Source organism: Pseudonaja textilis, chromosome 10 (assembly GCF_049901715.1).
Source record: "Pseudonaja textilis isolate UNSWEBS1 chromosome 10, rPseTex1.2, whole genome shotgun sequence".
Taxonomy (NCBI): domain Eukaryota; kingdom Metazoa; phylum Chordata; class Lepidosauria; order Squamata; family Elapidae; genus Pseudonaja; species Pseudonaja textilis.
Window position 1 is genome coordinate 24,845,998 of NC_141999.1, and position 27,921 is coordinate 24,873,918.

General features: G+C 49.9%; 1 protein-coding gene across 3 annotated transcripts in view; it reads left to right on the forward strand.

Annotated features, from left to right (window-relative positions):
- Positions 1 to 27,745, forward strand: part of NPAS1 (neuronal PAS domain protein 1) — a 38,578-nt gene extending 10,833 nt beyond the window's left edge. The window contains exons 4-12 of one of the 3 annotated variants that reach the window (XM_087940210.1): positions 2,516 to 2,589; positions 7,242 to 7,331; positions 14,560 to 14,734; positions 16,513 to 16,628; positions 16,751 to 16,941; positions 17,992 to 18,098; positions 20,036 to 20,183; positions 23,205 to 23,302; positions 24,370 to 27,745. In XM_087940210.1, coding sequence (XP_087796336.1) covers positions 2,516 to 2,589; positions 7,242 to 7,331; positions 14,560 to 14,734; positions 16,513 to 16,628; positions 16,751 to 16,941; positions 17,992 to 18,098; positions 20,036 to 20,183; positions 23,205 to 23,302; positions 24,370 to 25,580 — 2,210 coding nt within the window. In that variant the 3' untranslated portion in view covers positions 25,581 to 27,745. Of the gene's footprint in view, positions 1 to 2,291; positions 2,590 to 7,241; positions 7,332 to 10,621; positions 10,728 to 14,559; positions 14,735 to 16,512; positions 16,629 to 16,750; positions 16,942 to 17,991; positions 18,099 to 20,035; positions 20,184 to 23,204; positions 23,303 to 24,369 lie in introns of those variants that run through there. The other 2 variants (XM_087940211.1, XM_087940212.1) reach the window with 2 other exon arrangements.
- The last annotated feature ends 176 nt before the right edge of the window (positions 27,746 to 27,921 follow it).

Below are 27,921 nucleotides of genomic sequence, written 5' to 3' on the forward strand. Positions count from 1 at the left end.
TGGGGTTATTTCGAGAGAGGAAAAATGAAGGAATTAAAGAAAATGACAGAGGAAATTGCAGCAATTAGCGGAGCTGGTATTGTTCCTGATTGTCTGTCAAGTCGGTCTCTTGTTTGTTAGTTACAAGTAAATTCGCGCAGATAACCGAGGCAGCCGTTCTGAGCGGCATTTCTGAAGCTGCTGCACCGATTTAGAAAGACAGAAAGGGAGAGAGAGAGAGAAAGAGGAGAAGAAGAAGAAGAAGAAGAAGAAAGGGGGAAAATATGATTTTTATTTTTTATTGCTTTTCTCCTTGGGAAATCGGTTTCCCCCAAATGATTGGGGTTCTTTGTAGCCCCATATCCAATCGATGCCTAAAGCGAACAAGCCAAGCGTTACCTATAGGTAGTTCTCGACTTACAACCCCTGGTTCAGCCCAAAATTTCCGCTGCTAAGCGAGACCGTTGGGAAGCGAGTTTGGGGAAACTTTGGGGGAAATGAACCCTAGGTTATGCCCCTTTCTGGTCACTGTTGTTAAGTGAACAGCTGCAGTTTGTTAAGGGCACCTGTAACTTCTGGAGGCCAGGTGTGCCACTGACGAATTTGCTCTCACACTTAAAGAAATTTTCTCCTCCTTCGTTCCGGGTTGCTTCTCTTCTCAATTCGTTTCGGGTGGACACACACACACACACACACACACACAAACACAACCACATCAAAACAAATGATTAAATCAACAAAATGAACAGAGAAAGAAAGAAGCCAAAGAGCCCACAAAGTCTCTGGAACTTCTGCACAGGCGGTTTGGGGTGTGTAGGAAAACCAGGAAGAACTCGGGAGGCCACCGTGGGTCATGAAATGCGGCCTGTTCGGCATTCCCCACACGTGTGTGTGTGTGTTTGGGGGGGGGTCCTTTCCAGCCCACCTTCCTTCTTTCCCCCTTCTTGGTTCCCCAGCCAGTTGGGGGGGAGGAAGGGGGGCCGGTGGGGCTGGAGGAAAGGTTAACCTAGGGGCTGGCGAGCTTTTCAGCTTGTCCGGGGCGCTTGTGAATGCGGGACTTGATTCGTATTCTCCTCTCGTCAGGCAGGAATGTGCAGGACACAATGGCCCGTCCTGTCCTTTCCCTCCCCCTCCCTTCCTCCCCCCTCCTGCTCTCTCCTGGGCTTCCCCAAATTCAGTGCCTTCCTTCGCCTCTATCCTGCCCCCCCTTCTTCTCCACCCCCCCCTCCGTTAGGTGAGGGTCCTGGCCAGAGAGCCTCCTCTGCAGACGCCTGCCAAAAACCCCTGGCTTATTTGTTCCTTCTCTGGATATTCCTGGATCAGATTAACCCACATCTGTCTATCTATCTGTCCTCTCTCTCTCTCTCATCTCTCTCATCTATCTATCTACCTACCTATCTACCCACCTATTATCCATCTACCTTTATCTATCTACCTATCATCTATCTACTTACCTACCTACCTACTATCTATCTATCTATCTATCTATCTATCTATCTATCATCTATCAATCACTGTCTATCATTTATCTATCTTATCTAATTTATCATCTATTTATCACCTATCTACCATCTATCTATCTATCTATCTATCTATCTATCTATCTATCTATCTATCATCTATCTATCTATCTATCACTATCATCTATCTATATCATCTATCTATCTATCAATCTTATCTATCAATCACTGTCTATCATTATCACCTATCAATCTTATCTATCTTACCTATCTATCTTATTTATCATCCATCTATCTGTCATCTTTCTATCATCTATAATATCATCTATTGATCTTTCTATCTCTATCTATCTATCTATCTATCTATCATCTATCAATCACTGTCTATCATTTATCTATCTTATCTAATTTATCATCTATTTATCATCTATCTACCATCTATCTATCTATCTATCTATCTATCTATCTATCTATCTATCACTATCATCTATCTATATCATCTATCTATCAATCTTATCTATCAATCACTGTCTATCATTATCATCTATCAATCTTATCTATCTTACCTATCTATCTTATTTATCATCCATCTATCTGTCATCTTTCTATCATCTATAATATCATCTATTGATCTATCTATCTATCTATCTATCTATCTATCTATCTATCTATCCATCCATCCATCCATCCATCCATCCATCTATCCATCCCTATCATCTATCTATCATTGAAGTTGTAGTCTATCCATCGTAAAAGGGCAAAGATTCAGAAACATTTGGTCTAGAATAGATTCAGATCGGGGGTCTCAGATGGCGGGGGGGATCTGAGAGAATCTGTGATCTGCCCTTTAAGGTCCCCCAGCTCTGAGCTGAGGTTTGGAGAAAGCAGAGGACCCCGGTGAATCGAACGGCGGAAGGGCCAAGCGGGCAGAGGCCACAGGCGCTTTGAGGCCTCTTAGCCTGATCCTGCCCGTTGCGTGACCCCAAGACGCCCACCGGGGCGGGTGGGTTGGGGGGGGGTTGCGGCTGCCACGCTGGATCCTCCTGGCTGACCTTGAGATCTCGGTTTCTCTCCAGCTTCCGGTGGGAGAAATATGAACGGGCTGCTGACGGAGCTCTTTGAAAAGCACTTAGGGGGCCACATCCTGCAGGTAAGTCCCCATTCTGTCCTTTAGCCTGGGGTTAGCAAGGCGCCTCCCACGACAACTTCCTCTCTCTCTCTCTCTCTCCTTCTTCCCTCTCTCCCTCCCTCTATTTTCTTCCTTCCTCCCTCCCTCCCTCCCTCCCTCTCTTTTCTTCCTTCCTTTCTCTCTTTCTTTTCTTCTTTCTTTCCTTCTTCCTTCCCTCCCTCTATTTTCTTCCTCCCTCCCTCTCTCGTTTCTTCCTTCCTTCCTTCCTCTCTCTCTTTTCTTCCTTCCTTCCTCTCTCTCTTCTTTCTTTCCTTTCTCCTTCCCTCCCTCTCTTTTCTTCCTCCCTCCCTCCCTCTCTCTTTTCTTTCTTCCTCCCTCCTTCTCTCTCTTTTCTTCCTTCCTTCCTTCCTCTCTCTCTTTTCTTCTTTCTTTCCTTCCTTCTTCCCTCCCTCCCTCCCTCCCTCCTTTCTCCTTCTTCCTTTTCCTCCCACGCTCGCTCCGTCATAGGTCTGAACCATCTTTAAGCAAACAGCCGTAACTTGAGAACTGTACAAATTGAATAAAAAAAAATAAACAAATCTCCAGTTAGCTATAAAGGCAGGAAAGCGAGACTCCAGGCCTCGGCCTCTGTGCATGTCAAGTGTGCAAATTGTGAAGGCACAGCAGGAAGACAAAACCTCGTGCAAGAAGCTCTTATTTCCCCTTCGTCTTCTGGTCCCTTCTTGCGCCTTCGCTTGCCCCCCCCCCACCTGCCACCAGTTTCCCCCACAGATCCCCCCCTCCCTGTAAGCCCCCCCCTCCCTCTCTCTCTCAAGACCCAGAAATTCTGCCTTCCGGCCATGGCTCTGGGCTCGGCTGGTTCAGCCACGGTGGGTTGAGGGGGGTGGGTGGGTGGGGGCGCCTCCCTCCCTCCCTCGGAGGGAACCTAATTAGCCAGCGCTGGAGGCAGGTGGGAGAGAGCCGGGGGGGGCGGTGGGCGAGGGGACCAATTGAGTTAGGGGCCTTGCTCCAGCCTCGGCACAGAGGGAAACCGAGGCCTTAACCTGGTTTGGCTCCTCGGCCAGGTGGGGGGATCTTTCGGAAATAGATTTCCTCCGGGGCTCCTGGTCCTGCCGGCCGCCTCCGCCAGCCCCTTTTCGGGAGCTAATGTAGATTTATGGGGAAGCAATTTGATTTGTCCCCAGACTGGGGGAACAGACGGTGGGCAGGAAACTTTTGCCTTCTCTTCCCACAAAAGACCCCCACACACACACAATTATTACCAAGTAATAATTGGTGGTTTCTATTTGAACCGTTCTGAGGTGGGAGGGGGGCCCATTTGCCAGCCCTGTAATTCCCACCCCAAATAAAAGGAGAATATTGGTAGCCTTTCAGCCTGGCCGACTTCAACTCCCAGAATTCCCCAGTCAGTTTTGCTCTTGGAACAAAGCTGCTCATTTTGTGGCCGGGGGATTCTGGGAGTTGAAGTCCGCCAGGCTGAAAGGGGCCAAAGTGAGAGACCCCCTGCGCTAGGCTAGGTGAGGGTCCCAGCCAGGCAACAGGTGGCGTTGAGGAAAGGCTTTGGCACAACCCCGCTGGAGCCGTGGGAGATGGACGGCGGGGGAATTAAATGTTCAGACGTGTTAATTACTGCCGACAGATAAAATTGCTTCCTCTCCCCCCATCCAGTCGGCTCAGAGGTCGCGGCCACAGCAATTAAATGGTCGGCACCAGAGGATGTTGGGCATGTCTGGGGGAGAGAGGGGTTGTTGAGGAGAACAGAAAAGGGGGTGGGGGGTGGGTGGGGATCCCCAGGGTTCCCCCCCTTCCCATTTTATTAGGAGGAGATTGGGGGCTGCCCCGCTGAAATTGACGGGAGATGAGGAAGTAGAAGGAGGTGTAGCAGAAGAAGGCCCCGGGCTAGAAAATGGGAGACAGAGACTCCTAGTCCCATCATAGCCCTGAAAGCCGGCTGGGTGACTTTGGGCCAATCCTTCCCGCTCAGCGAAACCCACCTCACAGGGCGCTTGTTGTGGGGAAATAATCGGAGGAAGGTGTGTTGGATAGGTTTGCTGTCTTGAGTTACTTGTGAAAGCAGTGCAGTTGAGAAATGATCAGATAGATAGAAGAGAGAGACAGAGAGGTGATTTAACTAATAGATGAGAGATGATAGCTAGATAGATAAGATAGATAAGGTAGGTAGGTGGTAGGTAGGTAGATGAGAGAGAGAGATAATAGAGAGATGATAAGTTGCTACAACTTTAAAAGCACAACTACAATGACGTGGGAAAATACCCGAACAAAGCTGAATGCCATACATGTAAGTACCCGCGAAAACTTAAGAAAACATAGATGATTGGATAGCTAGATAAGATACATTAGATAGGTAGGTAGAGATAGATGATAGAATTGAGAGAGATGATAGATAAGGTAGATAGAATAGAAATAGAGAGATGATAGTTAAATAGATACATGATAGCTAAGATAGCTAGCTAGCTAGCTAAGATACATTAGGTAGGTAGATAGAGATAATAGTCAGATAGATGATAGACAAGATAGATAGATATATAGATAGATATCAACTTATTTTATTGCATTAAAGGTCCCTTGCAAGATTATTTCCCCAACCAAGTGACTGGTAGAAAAAAAACAACCCACCTCCTTCCATCTCTCTGAAGATTTGAACTCAGATCCCAGGGAAATGAATGAGCAGAGCCCTCTGGTTTTGTGCCCAGCCACCTTTATTCACGGACTCTGCTTGTGCAAGGAGGGGCCCTTATTAGTGCCCTTCAAAGCCAAGACAACCCCACCCCCAACACACACACACACTATGTGCCCGGAGGGGTTTGTCTCCAACCTTGGAAAACTTCAGGCTCTGAGTTCAGGAAATCCGTCTTCCCTGCTCTGGGGCAGGTTTTGTAACTCCCCCCTTGAAAATACCTTGAAAAGAGGTGTGTGTGTGTGTGTGTGTGTGTGCTTTGCCTTGGGAGGGTGATGGCTCAGCTTCGGAGGGTTGATGAGGAAGCCAAATTTCCTGGCGTGGCGGATGAGTTGCCATGGTTAGACTCAAAGGGCCATTTCAGGCTTCTTCCTTGGGGCGCCCAGGAGAGCCATTTCCACTTTCCGGAACAGTTTTGGAAACGGGGGTGGTGGGGGGAGAAGAGTGCTTGTTTGATTATTCTCCCCCCCCAATCCATTTTCTCCCTCTGCAGCTTCTCTGGAGGATCCCCAAGAAATCACTACCTTTAATATATGTGTGTGCAAGTGTGTGTGTGTGTGTGTATGTATCTATATGGATATGGACGGATGGAAAGACAGAGATAGAGATAGATAGATAGATAGATAGATAGATAGATAGATAGATAGATAGATAGATAGATAGATAGATAGATAGGCAGGCAGGCAGGCAGGCTGGCAGGCTGGCAGGCAGGCAGGCAGGCAGGCAGGCAGGCAGGTGTAGAAAGATGATAGATAGATAGATAGATAGATAGATAGATAGATAGATAGATAGATAGATAGATAGATAGATAGATAGATAGATAGATAGATAGATAGATAGATAGATAGATAGACAGGCAGATAGATAGATAGACAGATATAGATGTATGGTATTCAGCTTTGTTCGGGTATTTTCCCACGTCATTATAGTTGTGCTTTTAAAGTTGTAGCAACGTTTCGGCAGAATCTCATCTGCCATCATCAGGCTTCTGTATTGGATATAGATATAGATAGATAGATAGATAGATAGATAGATAGATAGATAGATAGATAGATAGATAGATAGATAGATAGATGTAGATGTAGATGTAGATGTAGATGTAGATGTAGATAGACAGACAGACAGACAGACAGACAGATAGATATAGATGGGGGAGAGAGAGAGAGATGGATAGAGAGATACAGATGTAGATAGATAGATAGATAGATAGATAGATATAGAAAGAAAATACCCAAATAAAGCTGAATACCATACATATAAATACCTGCAAAAACATAAGAAAATAAATATAGATAGATATAGATATACAATAGATATATGGATAGACAGATATAGATATCTCTATATATCTATATATCGATATCGATATATCTTTATTGAATTTCTCAAACAGCTCAAATACAGGCCTGGGGAAAGTTAGAAAAAAAAGGAAAGCAGGAAAAAGAAGAATTAGAAGTGTAACGATGCTGTCACGGCCATCAATGAAGGTGTACATGTTCCAAGAGAGATGTTGCAGGATCTAACCTAAGTCGCTCACCGAAAACAAAATTTTTGAGTTTCCGTGCTTTTGGACTCTTTTCTAGAGCCCAAGGAATTTTTCTCTGTGCTTTGGGCTGTTTTGTGTGTGGTATTTAGCCAACCCTCAACACCCCAACCAACATCTCAACAGGGGTCCCCAACCGTGGCCACTTTAAGGCTTGTGGACTTCAATTGAAGTTGAGCTGAAGTCCAGAAGTCTTACAGTGGCCGCGGTTGGGGATCTCCGACCTGAAAAGCCACCTGCAACTAGGCAGAAATATAAAAGTCACACACCCCAAAGCACCTTAAGGAGACAGGGGTTCCCTGAAGAGGGGGGCTCCGGCACGAGTCTGCTGGGGAGAAGGAGGGAGTTGCATGTCGGGGAGACTGTTTTTGTGTTCACACACACACACACGCACAACCGCGGTTGAATTGTGTTCCTTTTTCCCCCCCACAGTCCCTGGATGGCTTCGTCTTTGCACTGAACCAAGAGGGGAAATTCCTTTACATCTCTGAGACGGTGTCTATTTACCTGGGCCTTTCACAGGTGGGTATTGTGCGCAAGGGCAGGTTCTAAAACCGGGGCTCCCAACCTCTTCTATACCCTGCACCCCTAGAATGCTTCCGATAGATTGGATTAGAATAGAATAGAATAGAATAGAATAGAATAGAATAGAATAGAATAGAATAGAATAGAATAGAATGTGGAGAATGGAGAAGAGAAGAGAAGAGAAGAGAAGAGAAGAGAAGAGAATATGGAGAATAGAATAGAATAGAATAGAATAGAATAGAATAGAATAGAATAGAATAGAATAGAATAGAATAGAATGAAATAGAATGGAATGGAATGGAATAGAATAGAATAGAATAGAATAGAATTAGAATAGAATAGAATTAGAATAAAGTAAAATAGAATAGAGTAGAATAGAATAGAATAGAATAGAATAGAATAGAATAGAATAGAATAGAATAGAATAAAGTGAAATAGAATAGAGTAGAGTAGAATAGAATAGAATAGAATAGAATAGAGTAAAATAGAATAGAATAGAATAAAGTGAAATAGAATGGAATAGAATAGAATAGAATTAGAATAGAATAGAATTAGAATAAAGTAAATAGAATAGAATAGAGTAGAGTAGAATAGAATAGAATAGAATAGAATAAATTAGAATAGAATAGAATAGAATAAAGTGAAATAGAATAGAATAAAGTAAAATAGAACAGAATAGAATAGAATAGAATAGAATATAGAATAACAGAGTTGCAAGGGACCTTGGAGGTCTTCTAGTCCAACCCCCTGCTTAGGCAGGAGACCCTACACCACACCACTTAACAAAAGTAAATAATTATAGGCGTATCCTTGTGCCTAGACAGGATGACTTTGAAACTTCTGAAGCCAAGTTTTTGCAACCCCCTGGAATATCATCTTGGACCCCCGGTTGGGACCCCCCTCCGTCCTAAACCATTTCTCTCCAAGGCCATCGTGACTTTGAACTAGCTGTTGTCCGAGAGAACGAGATCGTACTACTTGTAGAAATCTTTTGAGTATGCTGATACGATCTTAAGTGGGTGGCTCAGGGCACCTTTCCCGGCAAACGGCTCTTTTGACGCCCTCGTCCGTGTCCTCGCCAGCCTCACCTGCTGAGTGCCCAGAACATCCGCCGTCTGGTTTTTCGGCCCGCCAGTCGCTCTGCCACATACATAATGAGCCACCACAATTATCTCCCCTGGAAATGACACCAGCCAGGCGTCATCGCCTGGTAATTGATGATCAATGATCAGCCGGCTCCCTCCGAGCGGGAATTGATTGATCGCGGTGGCAGAGAGAGTCGGGGGGAGAGAGAGAGAGAGAGGGGAGGGAGGGAGAGAAAGTGAAAATGGGAGAGAGGGGGAGAGAGAGAGAGAGGGAGGGGGGGAGGGAGAGATTAAGAGAGAGGGAGAGAGTAGGAAAGAGAAAGAGAGAGGGAGGGAGAGATAAAGAGAGGGGAGAGAGAGAGATTAAGAGAGGGATAGAGAGAGGGAGATAAAGAGGGGGAGAGAGAGGGAGGGGAGAGAGATTAAGAGTGAGGGATAGAGATAAACAGAGACAGAGGGAGGGATAGATAGAGGGAGGGAGGGCGAGGGGGAACATTTGCTAAGGTCTATCCCCCCCTCTTTTCTTGCAGGAGAAACTGAGGCAGGAAGACGGGGGGGCGGGGGGGAGGAAATTGTAGAAGTGCCCAACATTCTGGAGAAAGTCCCCCTCCTCAAATAGGAAACCTGCCTGGCCCAGTGCCAGCCGTTGAGGAAGGAGGGGACTCTGATTGTGAGCCAGGCACCTTCGCCCGTAAATGACCCACCTTTGGGTTCACTTTCAGGTTTTTAATTTCAGATTACATCCAAATTCTGGGAAGGCGGTATTATCCCGTCCGTCCCCCACTCCCGTCCTCCCAAATATTCCCGGCTCCTTTTCACATTCCTGCCATTTCTTTCTCGCGCATGTTTGAACTGTAAGTCATAAGTCCCTTTTTTTTGCAAAGGCTATTATAACTTCAGACTGTCGCTGAATGGGGTGGTTGTAAATCGAGGACCATCTGTGGTGCCATTCCTAATACAGGGAGTCCTCGGGTTACGACGGCAACTGAGCTCCAAACTAATTTCTGCTCAATGAAAAGTTTGTTTCGTTTCGCGAGCTTTTTCGCCCCGGGTTGTGTTCCCTGAATCCCTGCAGTTATGTTAAGTTTAGTGACGCGGTGGTTAAGCGAATCAGGGTTTCCCCTTGACTTGGCTTGTCACAAGGTTGCAAAAAGGGTATTGCGTGAATCCAGGATGCTGCAACAGGCATAAGTACAAGTCAGTTTCCAAGCGTCTGAATTTTGATCACATGAGAAAAATCAGGATGTGGCAATGGCTCTTCAGTGTGAAAATTAGTCACCTTTTTTTCAGTGTTATTGTAATTTCAAATGGTCACTAAGTGAACTGTTATAAGTCAAGGACTATCTGTACTCCTAGTTTGATTTAGTCGGGCACAGCTTGATACAAGTGTGGGGCGGGGGGGTTGCCCCCACCCCACCCCATAGGAAAGTCTCCTTTAAATCAGGGGTCTCCAATCTTGGCCACTTTAAGACTTGCGGACTTCAACTCCCAGAATTCCTTAGCCAGCAAAGAATTCTGGGAGTTGAAGTCCACAAGTCTTAAAGCGGCCAAGGTTGGACATCCCTGCTTTAAATCACGGAAAACAGATAGAAAAAGAGGGAGAAATTTTATCATCCATCTTTCTTTCTTGCTGGCAGCCAGAGCCCGGAGTGATTTTGGGGGGAATCCTACAGAATTCAGAAGAACAGAGTTGGAAGGGACCTTAAAGGTCTTCTAGTCCAACCCCCTGATCGAGTAGGAGACAGTCCCACGTCACCCTTTAGGAGAAAAACTGTGTTAGCCTGCAGGAATCGAACCCCAGGAATTTTGCAGGTGACCATTTTGACTCGAAGCAGAAGGTTTTGTGAGCTGCGCTTTCCGTCTTTCAAGGAACGTTGCGGATCCCAAAAGATCCCACCGGAAACCCCCTCCTGCCTTTTCTGGATCAAGTCCCTTAGCTGCCCTTCCAACAGTTTCTTTTCTTTCCATCTCCTTTCTCTGCGTTCTTTCCTTTTCACCTTGAGAACAAGGCAAGAACGGGGCCGATGATGCCGGCTCCCACCAATCGCAGGTGCCAGCTTCTCCGTCCGCGGGGAGACCCCCTCCCCAACTCGCCCACTTGCCTTAAGCAATTAGAGGGGGGGCGGTGAAGAGAAGGAGGGGGATTTTTTTTTTCTCTCCAGAAGCTGAGCTGCTTGCCTGGGCTGGCCCTCAGCCCAGATACGGCGCCTGACGTGAGAGTGACAGCTGTCTCCTTCCACGGGGCGCCTGGCAGAATATGCAGGGCACGGTTCATCCTTTGGCTATAAGGAGGTGGCCAGAACGGCGGGTGAGTCACCGGAAGGATGTCTGGAGGATGTGCCGTCTCTGGACGAGGTCGTCCGAAGTCCTGACGTCCTCCCGGGGCTGGCGAGTTGTCGTTTTTTGGGGGTGGCCGTTTCCAGCCCCTTTCGCTCCTTCCTTCAGGACACGCAAGGAAACCACCCCAGAATTGGGGGACCCGGGGTTGCACCGTGCCCGCCGCAAATGGCCCCTGTTGTTTTTCCTCTGGGGCTCAGCCAGGAGAGGAGACATTTCCCACGTTCTCATCCACCCAAAGTCGAGCTGAGAACAAGATGAGCAGACCCAAACTTGGATGTAGAAATACACATTTATGAAATATTAGCTCTATACCCATGTGCTCCGCTACGAAACTATGTGGCGGGGCTTCTTTTTGGGGGGAGGAAAATAAGGAGAAAAAAAAATCTGCCTCTGCCTACCGGCATCCATCGGTATTCATCTGGCTAGCGTCCTGTCAGTGTGTGAGGGAGTTGAGGGCTGTTTGGAAACTGAAAAAGTATTTGCTGTGTGAGCAAGAAGGAGACAACAAGGAGCCTGGGCGTGGCTTAGCTCAACTGTTCTGGACTAAAGCTGATAGCTGCCATGAAATTAAACCTGAAACTCCTCTGCTTGGATTTTGCCTTTCGAAGAGATTTCTTTCCAGGTGGGGAGGGGGAGTAGAAACTCCTTAGCATCAGAGCGTGTTAATAATAATAATAATAATATAGGAAATACTCTAAATGCTCTGATGGTCATTTCGAAAAATTCTTTCTTAGGGAGCCCCTAGAAGCCAAAAGGAACATAGGTGCCAAATTTCAGGTTTGTAGGCTTTACAGTTCTGGAGATTTTGTGATGATGTGTGAGGGGTCTTTCGCTTTTAGATAGATAGATAGATAGATAGATAGATAGATAGATAGATAGATAGATAGATAGATGATAGATAGATAGATAGATAGATAGATAGATAGATAGATAGATAGATGATAGATAGATAGATAGATAGATAGATAGATGATAGATAGATAGATAGATAGATAGATAGATAGATAGATAGATAGATAGATAGATAGATAGATAGATAGATGATAGATAGATAGATAAAGAGGCAGTTTGGTCTAGCGGTTAAGGCACCAGGTTAGAAAGCGCAAGGCCGGGAGTTCAACTGCCACCGTAGCCATAAAAGCCAGTGGGATGACTTTAGCCAATCCCCAGGAGGTGTTGAGTTCTAATCCCATCTTAACTGTTAAAGCCAGATAGAAATTTACCTGCCACCCATCGCTTCTCCAGGCCCCTTGCAAGGGAGGGATACCCGTGCCTGGCTCTGCTCAGCCTAGCAGGTGCGTCTCTCTTGCCGTAGCCCCAGGGCGAGCGCCCACGCCGGCCTTTTCAACCGCTTGTCTGTCAAGACTCGCACGCCCAGAGCGAACCTCCGGCAAGGAGACGGCGGCCTTTGATCTCCTTCCTTGAGTTGGGGAAGGGGGCGATCCTTGCCGTGGGCCTGGGAGGAAGGTCGAGGTGCCTGGTGTGTGTGTGTGTGTGTGTGTGTGTGTGTGTGTGTGTGTGTGCGCGCAGTTGAGCCGGGCACAGCTTAATGCCAAGTAGATAAATGGCATTCTACCATCCATGTCTTCCTAGCTGCCGGGCAACCTCACAATGCCAGGCTGGAGCCCGGCCACCTGGCTGCCGGGCGCTTCCGTTTCCTCTGCGTCCACCTTGCCAGGCGCCCTGGAGACGTCCTTCGCTGGAGCTCCCCTTTCTTCGGGCTTCCTGGCCCTTGGCATCGCCCCCGCCCTCCCTGTCCTTCCCCCCACCCGCTTCCCAAAACTGCACTTTGAATTAAGATGTTTTAACATGTTTGGTTTTTTAAAAATGTTCCGATGCGTTTTGTTGCGTTTAACGTATTTTTTTTTTAATGTTAAGGATATGTGAAATATATAGCATTATAAGTGATGCTCGCGCAGGCTTGTCTGGGATGCAACGCATTTTCTCCACGGCCTGTTTTCCTTGGTGCCTTCTTGGGGGTCTTCAAGGTACCCAAAGCAAAACATCCAGATCTGGCCACAGTTTTCTTCCATAAAGTGTCTGTCTTGTGAAGCTGTGTATTCAAGCAGTCTTTGTGCTATGTATTCAAAATGGACAGTGATATATATATATATATGTGCGTGTGTGTCTGTCCCTCCCTCTGTGTCCATCCAGGCGCTGTGTGAAGTCCCTCCCTCCCTCTCTCCCTCCCCCGGATGGGTTTGTCGAGGTCACAATGAAAGTTGGACATGGCTGCCCTGCCAGCTGTTAGAAGCAGCCATGTCGGTTATCCCCACCCAGAAACAGAGCTTCCTTCCCCCTCCCTTCCCCTCCCCCCTTGGCTGAGCTCCCCCTCCCCGCCTTCTGACGTCTCCCCTTTCTCCTGGCTGCCGGTGCATCTTTAATGAGGACTAGTTCCTTGGAATGCATGCCACCCTCAGCAGGGAAAGCCAATTCTTCTGCCTGATTATCTATCGATTTCTTGGCCCTGCCTTCATTGCAATGCGGGGGACGTGAACCTGAATTCGTTGACCGTCGTGGAACCCAGGCGGTGGGGTCTACTTCAAAAATGTCAGCAACCGGCTCTCTGCCCGGTTGCTGGGTGGGTGTGGCCATGGTGGGCGTGGCCTAGTCGGCCTCCTGCACCATGGTGTGTGTGGGGGGGCTGTTTTCGCTCTCCCAGACTCCGGAGGCCCTCTAGAGGCTGGAAATGGGCCCAGAACTTCTGGAAGGCCCGTTTCTGCCCACCCTGAACCACCACACAGTCCCTGTACTTACCTGGCATCCAAAATGGGCTGTGGGGGGACCCGGGGAGGGGAGGGTGGGCGGAGCCAGCCAGGAGTGGGATTTAACGGTTCGCTGAACTGGTAATTAAAAATGATAAAATTAGCAACCGGCTCGCTCAAACCGGGGTGAACCGGTAGCAGTCGACTTCTGCCCAGCAGGGTCTCGAAGAAGGGGTTGAGTTGGGGGGTCACACCTCCCTCCCCCTGGGACTAACTTTGAATGTGACTTTCCTGGGGAGCTCTGGGGGTGCCGCCAAGGGCCTGGGGGAAGGAGGAGGAGGAGGAGAGAGAGAGAAATGGGGCTGGGGCCGTTCCTGCAGAGGCATCCGTGCACCCCCGGGCAAGAGAGGACCTGAGAGAAGGGCGACGAGGGGGATTGTGGGATACTGGCCCCATAGACTGGCTGCTTCAAGCGAGGAGTGTAATGGGGGGTCGGTTTGCTCTACTCTCAGTAGATCATGGGGTACACACACACACACACACACACACACACACATCCCCAAGTAAATGATGGACAGGGAGAAATCCTGAATCAGGTCTGAATCTAGAGTTTAAGATTTCATTTAATTAGTTTCCAAAGACTTATATGCTTCCTTTCCTTTCTCTCCTTCCTTCCTTCCTTCCTTCCTTCCTTCCTTCCTTCCTTCCTTCCTTCCCCTCTTTCCTTTCCTTTCCTTTCCTTTCCTTTTCTCCTTCCTTTCTTTCCCTCTTTCCTTCCCTTCCCTTTCCTCTTTCCTTCTTCCTTCCTTCCTTCCTTCCTTCCTTCCTTCCTTCCTTCCTTCCTTCCTTCCTTTCCTGCTTCCTTCCCCTCTTTCCTTTCCCCTTTCCTTCTTCCTTCCTTCTTTCCTCTCCTTTCCTTCTTTCCTTTCCTTTCCTTCCCCCCTCCTTCCCTCCCTCCCTTCCTTCCTCCCTCCCACCTTGCTTTAGTTATTCTGGGTTTACACCTGGTGGGAACCCTGGGGGAGGGGCTCCAGAACAGTTGAAGGCCTGGTGACCTGCCGCCCTTGACCTTTGAACCTCTCCTTGCTCTTCCAGGTGGAGCTGACCGGCAGCAGCATCTTCGACTATGTCCACCCAGGAGACCATCTAGAAGTGGCCGATCAGCTGGGACTGAAGGCTCCCCTGGGCCCCGGTCACCCCCAGCGTCCTAAAGCCTCCCTCCTGGGCCCCTCCGCCTCGTCCTCCAGCTTGTCTGAGGGTCCTCAGTCAGGTACACCCACTCTTGGACCCCCCCCCCCAAAGTGACCCCCAAAGCAGGCTCGGAGGCTGTCTGGTCGCCTGTTGAGTCAGGAAGCACTTAGGACATGCTCAGAGGTGCCCTCTTACCTCTGGAGCTTACTTCACAGAATTCCGACAAGCCACGGATTGCCTGGCAGAGCCCAAACCCCCCTGTTGCAGACCCCATAACCTGGTTTGTTGGATGTATCATGTCTGCGTGCCTGAGCCCAGCCGGTTAAAACTTGGCTTGAATAAACCATGGTTTTCTGAGGCATGTCCCAAGCTTGTCCTGATGGGGGTCTGTGCACCCTTTCCTCCCGAGTAAACCTCTTTGCTGAGGTCTGTGGAGGGGTGCGGGGGCTGAGCCAGTTCTGGCCTTTAATTGTATCTGGGCTTGGTGGTGATGAGGGTCTCAGCTTCACCTTTCCTTCTCCCCACCCACCCCCGAACGACGGGCAGGGAGAAAGAACGAGCCCCTCCTTCCCTCCCCTGGGTTGTTGCCGGCCGAGCTTTTATCTGGGGGACTAGTTAAAGATTTATACCAAGACGGCACCTGAAAGAGAATAGCAGATCAGCCGCTGTCAAGGCTGCGTCCTCGAAAGGAAGAGGAGGAGGGGGGTCCTCCAGGATTTGGCTGAGGGTCCATCACGTCTTGGTCCCTGGGCCTGACTCGGGCAGCTTTGCCCCTCTGCCCCGAGGCGTCAATGGGGCAGCATTTTCTTTCTTTCTTTCTTTCTTTCTTTCTTTCTTTCTTTCTTTCTTTCTTTCTTTCTTTCTTTCTTTCTTTCTTTCTTTCTTTCTTTCTTTCTTTCTTTTCTCTTCTCTTCTCTTCTCTTCTCTTCTCTTCTCCTCTTCCTCCTGCTGCTCCTGTTCCTCCTCCTCCTCCTCACCGTAAACCCTTCTTCTTCTACCATTGATGGTGTTATCTAGCTTGGCAATGAAATGTCTACAAGAAAACCACCAAACTCAAAGAGCACCAAGGACTCCACAGGCATTGTTTTCTTCTTCTTCTTCTTCTTCTTCTTCTTCTTCTTCTTCTTCTTCTTCTTCTTCTTCTTCTTCTTCTTCTTCTTCTTCTTCTTCTTCTTCTTCTTCTTCTTCTTCTTCTTCTTCTTCTTCTTCTTCTTCTTCTTCTTCTTCTTTCTTTTTCTTCCTCCTCTCCTCCTCTTCCTCCTCCTCCTCCTCCTCCTCCTCCTCCTCCTCCTCCTCCTCCTCCTCCTCCTCCTTCTTCTTCTTCTTCTTCTTCTTCTTCTTCTTCTTCTTCTTCTTCTTCTCTTCCTCCTCCTCCTCCTCCTTTTTCTTCCTCTCATTCTTTTTCTTCTTTTTCTTTTTCTTCTTCTCATTCTCCTCCTCCTCCTCCTCCTCCTTCCTTCCTTCCTCCTCCCTCCATCTTCATCTTCCTTCTCCTCTTTCTCCTTCTCCTTCCTCCCTCTCTTCCCTCTGTTAGGGAAGCTAGCTGGGGAATTCTAGGAGTTGAAGTCCACAGGTGTCAAAGTACCCAAGGTTGGAGCCCATAGATGAATAAATAAAACTTTTATTGGCGTTTCTCTTTTCCCTGGAGGAGGAGGAGGAGGAGGAGGAGGAGGAGGAGGAGGAGGAGGAGGAGGAGGTGGAGGAGGAGGAGACGGTGAGGGAGATTCAGCTGAGGCTTTGGGGGTGAACAAATTCAGTCTCTCCTTTCTCCCTGGTGACACTTCTGGCACACACAGGAACCATGATGCTCACACGCACACGCACACACACACACAAACACACTGCCTTGTGCTTTAGACCTTTCCAGTTCCCGCGCCGCCGAAGGAGACGAAGTCCTGGAACGTTCCTTCTTTGTCCGCCTGAAGTCCACTTTGACCAAGCGAGGACTTCACATCAAGACGTCGGGCTATAAGGTAAAAGTGAGGGCCGGGGTTCAGTGAATGGCCATAAGCCGAGGACTACTGAGAGCGCCCTGTGGGATACAGCGTCCCTCCGCGGCCCCTGATCCCCTCTGGGCCCCTCTTTTGCCCTCCAGGTGATCCACGTCACAGGCCGCCTCCGTTCCCGACGTCCGTCCTATCCCCACGCGGTGCTGGGCCGGGTGCTGGGACTGGTAGCGCTGGCCCACACCCTGCCTCCCTCCACCCTCAGCGAGGTGCGCATTGAGTGCCACATGTTCGTCTTCCGGGTCAACATGGACCTCCAGATCGTGTACTGTGAGAGCAGGTGAGTGAAGGGGACAGTTGAACGGGGGCCTGGCCTGGCCCGGCCAGAAAGGGCTGGACACTGGCAGGGGTGGCATAAGAACCGGGCGCGAAAGTGAAGCCCAGCAGAACACATGGCGTGTCCAGAACCCGACCCATTTGGGGAGGGACGCTAGATGTGAATTGTAACTTCTATGGCCAGCTGACTCAGCCTGGACTGGAATTGGCCTTCTCTAAGCCATGTTCTGTAGTCCACAGTCCAGCTTGGGTGATGACCAGGTTTGGTGCCACCTGATGACCAAGGTTGGTGACGCCTGTGACCTGATTTGGTGACATCTGATGACCACATTTGGTAACATGATGACCAAGTTTGGTGACATCTGATGATCAGGTTTGGTGACACCTGATGACCAAGTTGGGTGACATCTGATGACCAAGTTTGGTAATATATGATGACCAAGTTTGGTGACATCTGATGACCAAGTTTGGTGACATCTGATGACCAAGTTTGGTGACATCTGATGACCAAGTTGGGTGACACCTGATGACCCGCTTTGGTGACACCTGACTTCTTGCTCTCTTGAGGGAGTGCTCTGCACACCATCAAGTAGACTTCACTGGCTTTGAAAGGGAGGGGAAGAAACGCAATCTCTCACTGACCATGAAAGTTAGCAGGCAGAGTTCTGAGGGCTCCATCACCAGAGGTTTTCAAGTAAAGGCTGGGTGTCCATTTGCCTGGGCTGATGTGAGGATACCTGATCCCTTCCAATCCTAAGACCCCCTACCTGCCCACATACCCAGCACCTGGACAGAAAACCTGGGAGAACCCCAAGTAGTCAACCCTCCTAGCCTTGGTGGACCCAAGATCTACCTTCACTTTAGAAGGTGTCCTGCCTTTCCGAGAAGCCAGGAAGTCCTGGCCTCCCTTAGAGGAGGAGGAGACCATGTGGATCCTCTCCCCTTCGAGACCACCTACAAGAGTTGAACCAAGTTCTCCTCCTCCTTTAAATTCCACCCCAAACCGGGTCAACAGCTTTCTCCTTCTCCTCCTCCTTCTCTTCTTCTTCTCCAGGATCACGGACTACATGGACTTCTGTCCCTCGGAACTCGTGGGGAAGAGCTGCTATCGGTTCATCCATGGGGAAGACGTGGAAGGGATCCAGCAAAGCCACTTGGACTGTACGTGGCCCCAAGGAGGGCGCAATAGCATGTCGGGATTTACGGATCCTGGGTTTCTTTGCTGGGTTGCAATCCCGGAGGCTTCCTTCTTCACCAGACATTTTAGTTGTCAGGATTCCCGGCAGTTACCCCCAATTAAATCCTGAGTCTCGAGCTAAACTTCCAAACTTAAAAAGGATTTATTAGGAGTAAACATGCCGGCACTGGCCTGGGTGCAGCCGACTCTGAGACACGTAATTCATTGTCCCCCTTGACCCTGGTTTTCCCCCACCCCTTGGGTGTATTATAATTCATATTCTCCAATGGGACACCTCCATAGCCCAGAGTCATCAATCAGGCTCTCCAGTTAGAATTTTGCACCGCAGAAACTTCAGTCACCTGGTTACTATCTCTGAAAAACTATTTATGGAATGCACTTTCGGTTTGCAAGCTGCCACACTGTTCCCCCTTTCTCCCTTTCTGTTGGCAACTCTAAAAAGACCAGACAAGTATTTTACGAGTTGACATTAGTGGCACAGGTAGTCCTCGAATTATGACTACAATCGAGCCCCAAATTTCGATTGCTAAGCGAGACAGTTGCGAAGTTGAATTTTGCTCCCTTTTACGACCTTGCTTGAGACCCTCGTTAAGTGAATCACTGCAGTTGTGTTAAGTGAGCCACACACCTGTTAAGTGAACCTGTCTTATCAGGTTGTAACCCGCCGGGACGCTGCAGCTGTCATAACTATGAGTCAAAAGGGCCATGCGTCCGAATGTTGATCGTGTGACCATGGAGATGCTTCAACGGTCATAAGTGTGAAAAACGAATCGTAAGTCCCTTTTGTCAGTGCCATTGTAACTTTGAGCGGTCACTAAAAGGGCACTGTTGTAAGTCGAGGACTATCTGTGTGCTGTTCAACTTCTAGATAAATCCGGGCAGCTCAGAACCGTCCAAAACAAAGAAATTCCAACAAGAATATTTTTTTTAAAGATAAAAGATGTTAGGAACAACAAACCTCCTATTTCCATGCAGTACCGTGAGCCATTTTATCAGGTACATTGCTCCTGTCTTGGGGAGCTTTGCCCGTCTCCCTAAGCATCACAATTTTTTGTGTGAAGCTGTCTGGAAAACGATTTTTGCATGATTTCATACACTGCTTCTCCCTTTTAGGAAAGGAAATGCAACTGTCTGCAAATAAAGTAATATTTACGGTATCAGATAAAAAAAATGCTGTAAATGCATTTGTTGGTGGAATTCTTGGTGCTGACTTGAGCTTGGCTGTTTGGTTGCAGACATTTCATTACCCAACTAGGAAACTTCAACAGTGCTGGGGGGGGGGGTAGCAGAGAAGAGGAGGAGGAGGAAGAGGAAGAGGAGAATTGTGGTGTCCCTTGTGCTGTTTAAGCTTAGTTGTTTTCTTGCAGACGTTTCATTACCCAACTAGCTAACATCATCAGTGTTAGGAGGGAGGTGGGGTTGTGGAGGGAGGAGGAGGAGAAAGGATGTGGGGTCCTTGTGGTGGAAGAGAAGAAGAGGGGCCAAAGGAGGAAGAGGAGGAGAATTGTGGGGTCCTTTGTACTTTCAAAGCTTAGTTGTTTTCTTGCAGACATTTCATTACCCAACTAGGTAACATCATCAGTGCTGATGAGGGTGGGAGAATATATCAGCTCCAGCAGCCAACCTAGATAAGCAGGGATTAACCCCAGACACTCAAGCAGAAAACAATACCTGAATCAAGTGGGGGAAACCACGATGACATTGACAGGACAAGTGACTGCATATAAGCAGGGCACACATCCTTCCTTCCCTCGCACCAGTGACGTTCCCTAGCTGGGTCACAAAATGCCTGCCAGCAAACCGCCTGGCAGTAAACCCCTGCAGAGGTGTGACTGGAGCACGCGGCTGTTTTTGAGCCTTGGCCAAGATGGAGTCTTGTTCTTTCTGCACCCCACTCTAGTGTTGAACAAGGGGCAGGTGGTCACCCACTATTACCGCTGGCTGCAGAAGAGTGGCGGCTTCGTCTGGGTCCAGTCCTGCGCCACCATCTCCGTCAACGTCAAGAATCCCTCCGAAAGGAACATGGTATGGGTGAACTACATCCTCAGGTGAGTAGAGGAACGCAGGTGTGCCGGGGCCCCTTGAAGACTTGCGGACTTCAACTCCCAGAATTCCCCTGCCAGCATGTCCACAAGTCTTCAAGGGGCCAAGATTGGAGGCTACTGCTCTGGCTGGGGAATTCTGGGAGTTCATTATAGTGACCATTCAAAGTTATAACGGCCCTGAAAAAAGTGATGTAATCCTACATCATTTTCCCTACATCCTCCTAATCAGGCGATCCGTCCGTTCGGACACTTGGCAACTCACTCGTATTTATGACCGTTGCAGCGTCCCGGGGGGGGTGACGTGATCCCCCCTTTGGGACCTTCTGACAGGCCAAGTCAACGGGGCAGCCCGATTCACTTAACGACCGTGTTGCTAATCTAAGAGATTGCAGGGATTCCCTTAACGGGGGGGGGGGAGACAGAAAGGTCACAAAATGGGGGCAAAGCTCCCTGAACGACTGTCTCCCTTAGCAACAGAAATGTGGGGCTCGATAACGACGGTTGTAAACTGAGGACTGCCTTTATTCCGTTGCTCTCGCGGGGGAAACAGAGGCAGTCCAGCAAAATTTGCTCCCAAAACATTTAACAAGACGGCCTTCTGTGCTCGTCCACCCAAAAAATTCCCTTAAAGCAGAAACTTAGCTCTGCAGGAATCCTCCCTGCTGGGCTAGATTTCTCCATTTGGGGATTTGGGGTTTTTGTTTTTATTTTATTTTAATTTTAAAGCAGTGCAAACCAGCGCAAGCCTGGTGCAAGGCACAACTTTGGTGCAAGCCTGGTGCAAGGCACAACTTTGATGCTCGGGGCTCTGGGCCCTCTTCTGTCTTCACCCCAGTTTTGCTGCCCCCCCACCCAACCCGCTCGGGCCTCCTTCCTCCCCACCCAGCTGGACCCTTTAAACTGCCGAATTGCCTCTGCTGAGCCCCCTTTTTTTCCCCCTTTCTCCAGGGATAAAAGCCCCGGCTGTGTGAATGGCCGTCCCAGATGGTTATTAATGGCTGTATTCTCTCTCTCTCTCTCTCTCTCTTTTTCTCTCCCCTCTCCATAAAGGCAAAGGAAGCATTCTTATGCTAATCCGGCACGCAATTGCCGATACTAATGTATGATTTGTCAGGGTGATTAGTATTTTAGTTAATTAGAGCTGTAATTAGAGCCTAATTAACTTTCTTGCCACAACCTCCCTGCCTGCAAGCTCGCTTGCCTCCCTCTTTCTCTCCCCCCCCCACAGCTGCCCATAAAACTTTGCATGGGTGCGTGTGTGTGTGTGGGGGGGGTTGATGGGGTCCCGTACCAGGCAACGGGTGGGCTGGGGGGTTGCAAGAAGAGAGGGGTTTTATTTGGGGGGGCGTCCAAGATGTTGGGGGTCTGATAATAGCAAACTGAGGGACGAGCTGAGCTGGCTGCCCCTCCCTTGGGGGGGCTGCGCTGCCCCCTTTGCAAGCATATGTGGGGAAGGGGGATTGTGCAGCTCGTTTGGGGGGGGGGAGCGGAAGGCAGCTGTGCTGCTCCTGCAGTTGCTGAAAAACTTCTCTCTTTTTTGGGGGGGGGCAATCAAGGCATCCAAGAGGGGTGGGCTTCTGCCCCCCCATCTCCGCAGCCTCCCATGGATTCGGGGAGGGCAGCTCCTAAGTGGTCCCTGAGGTAGTGAGAGGTGGGTGGTGTATAAATCTGATTAAGAAATAGGCTGCAGGGGTGTGTGTGTGTGTGTGTGTGTGTGTGTGTGTGTGTTGTAGATGGGCAGTAGGAGTTTCCATTTGGGGTGGAGGTTGAAAGCTGAGCCCCCCAAAGTCTTCTGGCTAATGGTTCCTTCAAGCCAGGCCCTCCAAACATGGCCACTCGAAGGCTTGTGGGGACTCCAACTCTCCGAATTCCCTTCCCTTCCCCTTCCTTCTTTCCTCCCTCCCTCCGTTCCTTCCTTCCTTCTCCTTTCTTTCTTTTTCTTTCTTTCCTTCCTTCCCTGCCTCCCTCACTACACTTCCCCCCCTTTTTCCTTCCTTTCCTCTCTTCCTTCCCCTTCCTTCTTCTTCCTCTTCCTCCCTCCCTCTCTCCTTCCTTCTCCTTTCTTTTTTTTTTCTTTCCTTCCTTCCTTCCTGCCTCCCTCCATCCTTCTTCCTTCCTTCCTTCCTTCCTTCCTTCCTTCCTTCTTTTCTTCCCTTCCCTTCCTTCTTTCTTCCTCTCCTCCTCCCTTCTCCTTTGTTTTCTTTCTTCCTTCCTTCCCTCCCATCCTCCCTCCTTCCCTTCCTGTCCTTTTTCCTTCCTTCCCTTCCTTCCTTCTCTTCCTTCTCCTTCCTTCTCCTTTCCTCCCTCCCTCTCCCTTCCTTCTCCTCTTTCTTTTTCTTTCCTTCCTTCCTTCCTGCCTCCCTCCCTCCTTTGCTTCCCTTTTCCCTTCCTTCCTTCCTTCCTTTTCTTCCTTCCCCTTCCTTCTTTCTTCCTTTCCTCCCTCCTCCCTTTTCATTTCTTTCTTTCTTTCTTTCTTTCTTTCTTTCTTTCTTTCTTTCTTTCTTTCTTTCTTTCTTTCTTTCTTTCTTTCTTTCTTTCTTTCTTCTCTCTCTCTCTCTCTCTCTCTCTCTCTCTCTCTCTCTCTCTCTCTCTCTCTCTCTCTCTCTAATCTGCCTCTGTTTGTTCTTGGACAATGGAGCAACTGCGGCCCTCCCCCGCCCATCCGTCCCTTCCTTCGGCTGCTTCCGGCTGCAGGTGGCTGTCCCATTCAAGTGGACTTTCCGCTGAGCCCAGGCGGGTGGAATGAGCGGTTATTTTAATCCTCCGCCTCTTACTTTTGCAAATCTGGAGGCCATTTGCATTTCTTTTAGCCTGGGGAGGGGGCGGCTGAAGGGGCTGTTTGCTGCCTCCGAGGGGTGGTCCGACCTTGGCGACTCAAGCCAGATCACATTGACAAGGTCAACGACCAGCCAAATTTAAAAGAAGGAAAACAAGCGTGATGCAAACAAATACAGCAACAACAATAATCATCATCCTCATCCTCATCACTCCCTGCTGTTTATATTTTGTTTTAATATTTTCCAGCAAGCCAGAAGGCAAGAACGTCGCTCTGGATATTTTCCAGGTTCCTGGCATCCCCGCCAGACAGACGGAAGCGCCCAACGCAGGGACGGATTTCAAAGGTGAAAGTCCTGGAAAGACGTGCAAGGGGGGGGGAGGGGGGTGCAACCTTTTGACGGTGACCTGCTGGTGGAAGACTTTGGGGAAGGGGGAGAAAAGGTCTTCAGTGTAGACCTTCCCAATTCCCGCGACCATTCGTCGTATGGTTTAGCCTCCAGACCCTTTTAACACAGAGGCCTCCAAACTTGGCCACTTGGAGACTTGTAGACTGCAACTCCCAGAATTCCCCAGCCAGCGCCTGCTGGCTGGGGAATTCTGGGAGTTGAAGTCCACAGGCCTTAAAGTTGCCAAGATCGAACCCGTCTGCTTTATTTTTTTGTCGCTTTCCCCTGCACCCTTTCTAGAGTCTCGACATCTCTTTTGTATTGTGGTGACCAAAACTGGACACCGGATACCAAGCATGGCCTTACCAAAATCCGTGCTTCCACCCAGTTAGTAAAGGGACTTGGATCTCCCTCTGGTGCCAGGTAGATGGATGGTTGGGGCGTTCTGTTGTGGCTTGTGGGCCGCCGGCCCCTCCGGCAGCCAAATCAGAGGAGGAGGAGGTGGTGTGGGAGTCAGGGTCAGCGTAAGGACAACCTGGGAGGTCCAAGGGGGAAGAGGGAAGAGAGCTGTCCGAGAGAGAGGCGGGGCCTGGGCGGTCCGTCAGCCCTCAGATGGAGAGTCAACAGCCCCCAGGTCTGGAGGTGGCTGATGAGGAAGAGGAGGAACAGCTGGGCCCAGTGCCTGATACATGGATTGCAGAAGGCAGAGGAGAGGAGAGAACAGTGGAAATCTATGAGCCGGTCCTTAGGACGGAAAAGTCACCACGGCTAGCGAAGCCCCACCGTAGCTCTGGGGAGAAAAGGCAGGGGGAGGAGGTGAATAGATGTGGCAGACAACTATTCATCTCCGTACCGGACAGGCTTATTTGCCCGCCGTGAGAGAGAAACGTTTCCGCCAGGGCTGCTGCTGGCGCTCCTAATAAAGGAATCTTCGAGTTCACTTCATAGGGTTGGTCGTGTTTGGGAAGCTGGGTCAGAACACAATCCCCTGCCTGGTTGACCCTTCCCTGTTCTCCCCTCGACAGAGAGTGACCGGGGGAAGCCGTGCCCAGCGAGCAAACCCCCGGGGACCCTGGCCCAGTCCTACCCCAGGAGCGTGGCCGAAATGGGGCGGCACTGCCACCTGGTGGAGAGCAAGCCCAGTGGCCCTGAAGCCAAATACCCAGAGGAGGAGGCCTCAGAGGAGGGGGCCGGCAGCGACGCAGAGACCCCTCCCAGGAAGAGGATCAAACTGGAGTTCCCGCCGGAGAGCCCCCAACCCAAGGGGAAGGAGGAGACCTCGCTGGGCAGCTCCGAGGACTCCGACAGCAGCAGCAGCGCTTCAGAGCCAGAGATGGTCCCTCAGCCGACGGGGCTCCTGCCCAGGAAGGTGAACGGTTGCAAGACCGGTGGGCAGAGGACCATCGTCCCCAGCAGTCCCTGCACGTCGGAGTTCACCTCTGTCATCCAGATCCAAAAGGGCGCCTCCCTCAGAGCCGGCCCGGCCCTCAGCATCAAATCGGAGCAGGGGCTCCAGGCCAAAGCCGGGCTCTGGACCTGTCCCAGGGCGAAGGCCAGCCCTTTCCCCGTGAACAAAGCCCTTCGGCTGGAGAAGCCCCTGGTGAGACCGGCGTCCGCGCATTTATACGTCTCCATCCCTGACTCAGTGCTCACCCCGCCCGAGGTGGACAACGGTCCGGCCAAGGGGGGGCCCTTCAGCGCCTCTCCCCGGGCGCCTCCCTCCTCCTCGGGGGACACGCTCTCGCCTCCGCTCTCGGGCTCCCCCTGCGAGGACCGGGGCACCGCCACGCCCTTCACCCCGCTGCTCTACCCGACGGAGATGGACGTTCTCCAGCGATTCCACACCAGCAACGTCGTCGTCCCGTTGATGCATCAGCTCGGCAGTCCACACCCCAGCTCTCCGGCGGGCTCCCCGGGACTCTACACCACGAGTACCATTCGCTACGCCCCCGCGGACGTGACCCTGGCCATGCCGAGCAACATGCTGCCGCCTTCCCACGCCCACCCCCTCAGTCTCATGGACATCAGCAGCGCCGAGGCCAAGACTTCCCGGGAGATCATGTACCACCACCTGCAGCGGCTGAACATGGTGGGCCCGTTTGGGAACTCCGCTAGCTTGGCCCAGATTTCTGGGGGAGCCTTTGCGGCCACGGACTCTTTGTTTTCCACCCTGCCCTTCTCTGTGGCCAGTGGGGGGATCCACAGTGGGTCAGCTCTGGAACGCAAGGAGGATTAGCGCCCATCGGGGGTCCGCGATCAAACCGGTGTCATCTTGGCCCAGAGAACCACGGTTGAATCTGGCCTGGAAGAGAACGATCAGATCTTGAGATGGCTCAGTTCGGTGCTGGGGTGCTCCCAAACCTTCTCGAAGCCCGGGGGAAGAAATATTTTAGTCCCGGAAGAAGTTACTACCTACCTACGTACCTGCTCATCGCATCCCTTTCCTACTCCTCAGCGCGAAGGAGAGCGGATGGCCCATCAGCATCTTCTAAAGATCGGTGGTTGATTGAAATGGGGTGATTGGCGGAGGGTTTTGCTTGGAGACACGCGGGAAATCTATCCAAACTTCCAAGAAAAAAGGCCCATGGACCTATTGAGGGGCATCTCCCACGCACTTCCGTACCTGTGTTCCTGCTGCTAGAACTTGACTAGTTTTAAAAAACTTGGGGAAAGGGGGAGGGGTGTCGGTGGTCAAATATAACCCGCATTTATGTGCCATATGAAAAGTTGGCCGCCGTTGCCTGCAATGCCACGCCTCGATGTGCTTATTCCATCCTGTCACACCAGCAGTTCACTTGTTTTGCTCCCATTGAATTAATCCTTGAAATATGCAATAGGGACGAATCCATATCAGGACGCCGCGAGGATCCATCAAGGCAACGTGAGAGAAAGTTGTGCGAATTGATCCTTCTAGGAAGGTGGCCTCATGGTCTTGCTGTGCGAACGGGCAAACTTTTTCCAACTTGGATTTTGCAGATAACGTTGACCTTGATCTTTGGGGTAGGGGATTCCTCTCTTTGACTGCACCCATAGGCTCTGCCTATCTGTCTCCTACACCAGAGATGTCCAACCTGGACAACGTTAAGACCTGTGGACTCCCAACTCCCAGAATCCCCCAGCCAGCCACCTTTAAGACTTGTGGAAAGGCTGGCTGGGGAATTCTGGGAATTGGAGTCCTCAGGTCTTAACGTTGCCTGTCATACACGCGTCACCCAATGCGTTACCTGGATGGGGAGGTGGTTTTCCAGTGATATCAAATTAACCCTTGCTCCGTTCGTTTGATAAGAGTTTGTTGTTCTAGCTCTCCAGCAACTGAACGGATGCAAAATGCCGCCTCTTTATTAAGATACACCTTGAGGCCTTTTTTTTGGCACTTATCCAATTCTAGGTTGCCTTTTGGATCTCTGCCCCCCCTGCCGCCCCCAATAAAGGTACTTTTATCCCTCTTTTTATGCAAAAAACCCTCTTCAATCCTTTCCCCAATTCCTCTGTTAAAGACCCAGCAGCAGATGAGAAGGGCTGGGCTCGGGTTCAAGCTGGCTTAGAAAAAGAGGCAAGTCAGGGCAACGCGGGTGAAGATGGCACTGGAGCTGTTAAAGAAAGAAAACGCTGTAATTTTAAGCACTTATACAAAAATAAATTGCATGGGCAGTCCTCCGCGTACCACCTTAGTGACTTTCAAAGTGAAAAAAGTGACGAACGACCGTTTTTCACACTTAACGACCGTTGCAGCCTCCCCCCTGGTCACGTGTGAGCCAAATTCAGACCCTTGGCAACTAGCTCGTATTTACGACGGTCGTAGAGTCCCGGGGGCATCACGCGATCCTGTTTTGCAACCTTCTGGCAAGCAAAGCCCGGTTCGCTGAACAAGCACGCTACTGACTTAACCGCTGCAGGGATTCCCTTAACGACGGTGGCAAGGAAGGCCGTAAAAATGGGGCAAAGCTCTCTCGACACCTCACCCAGCAGCAGAGATTTCAGGCTGAAGTGTGGCCGTCAGTCAAGGACTTACCTGTTCGTGTCAGTGGGAAACGGACGGCGCCCACCGACGATTGTAGCACTTGGATAATGTGAATTTTTCCTCCCCGTCCCTCTATAACTCGTTGCTAAAGAGCTGTACGTGTCCGTGGTTTTCTTTCTTTTTCTTTCTTTCTTTTTATTAATCTACTGTTCGCTTCGGGTAGCTATAATTTCTTGTTGACATTTTGCAGTTTCTTTTGGCAATCCGGGACTTGAGAGAACATTAAAAAAAATAAACAAGAATTCTTTCCTGCCTTCTAAAATCATTTCAGCAGACCGGGAAAGCTTTTTTGGTCGTGTGCCTTGTCTGGATTTTGTCCTTAACAGATTCCTCTTCTGGATTAATTAACCAAAGTAATCCTCCTGACCCTTAGTGATCAACCAAGCCCCTCCCCACCCCCCCACTCTCAAAAGTAATTTCCCAAGAGGCAACCGGACTTTGTTTTTTTCCTTGGAAGATGTTTCACTTCTCATCTGAAGAAGCTTCTTCAGTTCTGACTGGATGGCGGGGAATGGAAGGATTTATCTTCCTTGCAGGCAGTTGGTCATTTGCATAC